General features: G+C 37.1%; 2 protein-coding genes across 2 annotated transcripts; one reads left to right on the forward strand and one right to left on the reverse strand.

Annotated features, from left to right (window-relative positions):
• Positions 1-261: 261 nt before the first annotated feature.
• Positions 262-1,811, reverse strand: LOC109980850 (pre-miRNA 5'-monophosphate methyltransferase). Its single transcript, XM_020629397.3, has 2 exons — positions 1,565-1,811; positions 262-1,279 (listed from the first exon to the last, which is right to left on the reverse strand). Exons 1-2 carry the CDS (start codon positions 1,763-1,765, stop codon positions 722-724), a joined length of 759 nt encoding a protein of 252 aa, XP_020485053.1. The 5' UTR covers positions 1,766-1,811; the 3' UTR covers positions 262-721.
• A 1,125-nt stretch (positions 1,812-2,936) lies between these two features.
• On the forward strand, positions 2,937-4,626 carry cox14 (cytochrome c oxidase assembly factor COX14). The gene is made up of 2 exons (XM_020629398.3): positions 2,937-3,094; positions 4,142-4,626. The coding sequence occupies exon 2, from the start codon at positions 4,152-4,154 to the stop codon at positions 4,326-4,328; it is 177 nt and encodes a 58-aa protein (XP_020485054.1). The 5' UTR covers positions 2,937-3,094; positions 4,142-4,151; the 3' UTR covers positions 4,329-4,626.
• The last annotated feature ends 45 nt before the right edge of the window (positions 4,627-4,671 follow it).

The raw sequence follows: 4,671 nt of genomic DNA on the forward strand, positions 1-4,671 counted from the left end.
ATTGTGTAGTTTGTTATTACTGAAGCCTGAGGCTCAGCCAGCTTTGATATCAATCCAGACATTTTTAAAACATCAGAGTTGAGGCAGAACGTGTGACATATATATATTTTTTTAACGATTGGGGAAAGTAAATGGCATTAAAAAATATATTTCATGGTTTTAGCCCTTAAGATTTTTGTTCAAATTTGCTGTAGCCAAATGTTTCTATTTTCATTTTAGAGCTGCAACAATGAGTTAAATAAGCACATTACTGCTCATGAATACATTTTGATTTCTTTATTATTTTAAGATTGGGACTGTTGGTAAGATAAAAAAACAAGACATGTGAAGATAACTCATGCTCTGGACATTCTTCTCTTTTTGTACTGACATTCAATAGATTCAATGATCAATCATGAAAGAAATGAGAGAATAACTTTGTTGATAGTAATGACAATAGTTATATATTGCAGCCCTTCATGTATAGTAGATGTATCTGTCCATTTATTACATTCATTGATCACTACTTGCATCTATTCAATGTCAGAAAATAAATGAATGTTCTTTGAGCAGGTGCTGGAGCCAAATTTAACATCTTCAGGTTACAGTAAACAAAACAAAGTGTTTACTATCTTTTTAGTCAAAGATGAACACCTGTCTGTACACAAAAGCATTCATATTTTACACAATATGCAGGTGAGCTTAAAAATTGTTAAACTGCAGCACAATGCAGCTTTGACGCTCAGTCTCGTCTTCTTTTAAAAAGCATCAGCTTCCGGGACCACGTGGTGCAGCCAAAGATCTGTAAGAGCTCCATGCTGCAGTGTTTCTCCAGATGCTCCCTGACATGTTCTGCTATGTCCCCTTGGATCTTGAGGGTCTTAAAGTGTTCAAAGTCTGAGCGGCCCAGCTTCCTCAGACGCCGGGCTGCACTGCGGTAACACTTCCAGGGCTGCACCTCGAGCAGGAGATGCTGGCTGATGGAGGCGAGGTGAGAGAGCATCTGCAGCAGGCTGGAGTCTCCGTGGTTCAGGTGGATCCACATGGTGACAGCCAGGCACGCACAAAGGTGGAAGTGGGAGCTGCCATGCTGGTTGAGGTAGTCCTGCAGCTGGTGTGTGTCTTGAGTGATGTCCAGAGGGATGAAGGAGATGTAGTCGGGCAGAGGGTTGGTCTGCTGAGCCCGCTGGATGAGCTTCTCGTCCAGGTCGAAGCCCAGGAGGTGAACTTTCCTGTTTTCTGACTCCTCTGCACATGCCGGCTCCTGAACCAGGTGCTTGTATAAGGCCACACTCAGATCCTGACACAGGTAAACAATAAAAGGACAGATTTGGAGGTATTGTGTATTTTAATTTGCTTAAATCTTAAGATGAATCCGAAAGGTGCCATGTTTCATCATAATGTAAAGCTATTAGTTATGCATCACAGGTAAATGTTTATATGCAGATAATTCGATTTGGATGATGACAGCTTATAGATTTGAAATGATGCATACTTTGAGAGGTAAAGGTAAATATTAGTGTCCGAATAATTTAAGTTTGCTTTTCAAAATCTTTGTTAATAGAGGGTGTAGATCTCTACTTACTCCTGAGTTACATCCCACGTCCAGGACCAGCGTGTCTTCATGAGCCTCGCTGCGTCTTAGTTCCTGAAGGAGTGTAGCTGGTATCAGTCTCAAACGCTCTTCAGGAGGATTGAAGGTGTAATAGTTTATGAAGTTGCCATGAGGTGCAGCTCCTGGATCTGTGATATCTTTATCCTCGGTACTTGTCGTGCATGTTGCCATTGTAGTGCGTCCGCCTCCAAAATATGTCCGGGTGAAACGTGTCCCATAGTGAAAAGAAGCACCGGTCTGGTCTGTGTCTAGACAGTGTTAGACTGTAGGTTGTGTCATTTACAGTCATTGGTCTGTGTGCCTGGTTTATTACTGTATTTGGTCGGTTTGATAAAAAAAATAAAAATATAAAAAAGGACACTTCAGACCCAAATTCAAGTTTTTTGCCTTATTTATTCATTTATTTATTTATTTACGAGTGGTTTATTAATACTGCTTCATCCTTATGTAGAAATCATGCTGTAGTAGATCACAATGTAACTACTGTTAAGGATTTTTTACTTCTACCTGCTTCTTGCTTTTAAGGATGTTAGTAGAATAAAAAACTGACAACCCTGTTTTCCTACTGTGACGTTGTCGCAGTAGATATAGTATTATGAATATAGCTATTTAATATGTGTTCATACTTTAAGACTTGTCATTTAATACCCTGTTCTTCAGGAATTCACAACATTAAATCTCGAACCAGGTCAGGCGGTAAAGCTGCTTGTGTCTCTGGTAAGTCGTGGGGCTGTAAAGCATTGACTACGTGTTACATTTTCAGCATTTGTATTATTAAAATATAAATACATACATCATTGTTATGATACAAACTTAATTATAAATATGAGATCTAGGCATGTTTTTTTAATTTTTTTAATTTTATAAATGTGGGCTGAGTTTGAGTCTTAGAATGTTACAATATAATGTACATTGATTTCTGTTGGGGCTGTTGAATGTTTTATTATCATAATAAGTATTATTATTACTAGTAGTAGTAGTTTTTTTAGCTTTGGTTTTTTTTGTTGTTTCCTGTCAAAGCGTGTGTTTGAGTATTTAGAAAAGCGCTCTATAAATCTAATTTATTATTATTATTATTAATTTATTATTATTATTATAGTAGTATTAGTTGTACATTACAATTTCTTATAGGAAATGGCATTTCTCAGTAGATTTCATATAATCAAAAAAGAAGAGAAAGGCATTCATAAGAAAAACATTAATAAATATGTAAAAAAAATGTTATACAAAATAGTAACAAAATATATAATATTGACTGTATGATAGTTTGGATATAAACGGGACTATATGTACTGTATTACTCCGCGTCAGTAGGTGGCGCTGTGTAACACTGCGCGCAGTTTTTACAGCTGAAGACAGAAGTCCCCTCTGGCTTGCCGTATCTTACGAAAGCAAAGGTTAGTTAGCGTGCGTGCTAACTTTGCATGTTGCCGAGCTGACATTGAGGATAACTCACCTACAACCTGTGTTTGATATCGTTCTTCTCCTTCACAGTAAAAGGTAAGAGAGCTAACGTGAGGATGCAGCTGTCAAACTGTGAGCAGCACAGACTGTAAGGAGTGATACAGCAAATACATGAACATTGATTCATATTTACATCACATACTGTTGAAAAGAGATTCAATGCGCTTTACAGAGTCAGCATCTCTTTATCAGATCCTCTTCAGTATGGTTTTAATCACAGACTTTACATTTTTAATGTGGAACCATTTACATCTGAAAACACACAAATTGTCGCAACTTGATGCAACTGTGCAGAACCTAAACGGTAGGTGTTTCATAAGTGCACATTTACTTTGTGAAAAGATCCACTTTCTGTATCATTGTGCTACCACAACACAGTATTTCTAAGGTTATTATCAGTATTATAAAACCTACTTGTAGTCATACAACTTGTCCAACTACAAGTAGTTAACTACACTGTAAGCAACATTTTGGTATTGAAGTGTCGCTTACATTTATTTTTTTGTTTGTTAATCTATCCAAAAAAATGTTTTTCCAGTTAGGTCTGCATGTAAAAATATTTATCGGTAAATAATATCTCACTTGAAATCAAATATAAATACTCAAGAATATAAGAGGGGGCGCTGTAGGTTTGGTATGTTGGTATGAGACATTTAAATTTAATTAAACAAAGAGTACGGCCCTGTGAGAACTTTTGTTGGGATCTGGTGCAACATATAAAAGGTGTATTGATTGGGTAATGTTAAAAGTGGAGTATTGATGTAGTGTGATATTGAGAAAAGCTTTATTTAAAACGATCCATGAAGACAAAATACCAATTTCTATTTTTAAAAACTGTAGATCAAAGAACTTCAATCATTGCAAAAACGAAATAAAAACCTAATACGGCTGTAAAACTATCCTGACCTGCAGATTTCTAATGTTATTTAACACATATACTTTGTATTATGTTAAATCTCAAAGGATATCATTTCATGTCTGAATTTGTTCTCGTCATCATACCCATACTTGTAAAGAAGTTAACCTAACCAGTTCTATTCTGCTGCTGATCCTGCTCTGACTTTGGCTTTCTGGTTCCTTCAGGATCGTCATCATGGTTTCTGGAAAGCGCCTGGCTGACATCGGCTATCGGACCTTTTCCGCCTCCATGATGCTGCTGACGGTTTATGGAGGATACTTGTGCGCGATGCGAGGATACCGCTACATGCAGAAACAAAACCAGCTGAAACTGGCAGCTGAAAACCAAGATCCTGAAATCATCAAAGACTGACATTGGATCGACTGCTCTTCTGTATATTGCACAAATGTGGACATTGCCCATTCCTCTTCTGTTTTCTCGTCTATCACAAAATCATGGAGATTCAAAATCTTCTCAGGATATTAATGTGTGCCAACATGTCCTCCACACTAGGAAGACTTGTTGTTAGAAGAGCTGCACCAAGCAAATTTACAAATATCATCTTTGCATCAACGACCTGTTTAGGATCCATGTTGTAGCGGCCTCTGTTGTGAGAGTGATGATGGCTGTAACTGTTTGTATTATATTAAATTAAATGCCTTTAAACACACAGTATATTTTAGTGTTTATAAACACAACCACAACAAGACAGACA

The sequence above is a fragment of the Labrus bergylta genome, chromosome 5 (assembly GCF_963930695.1).
Source record: "Labrus bergylta chromosome 5, fLabBer1.1, whole genome shotgun sequence".
NCBI classification, from domain to species: domain Eukaryota; kingdom Metazoa; phylum Chordata; class Actinopteri; order Labriformes; family Labridae; genus Labrus; species Labrus bergylta.

Coding starts and splice junctions, on each gene's coding strand:
- LOC109980850 (XM_020629397.3), bottom strand. CDS start 1,765: ATGGCAACATGCACGACAAGTACCGAGGATAAAGATATCACAGATCCA. Junction 1,280..1,564: donor ACGTGGGATGTAACTCAGGA/GTAAGTAGAGAT, acceptor TACCTGTGTCAG/GATCTGAGTGTGGCCTTATA.
- cox14 (XM_020629398.3), top strand. CDS start 4,152: ATGGTTTCTGGAAAGCGCCTGGCTGACATCGGCTATCGGACCTTTTCC.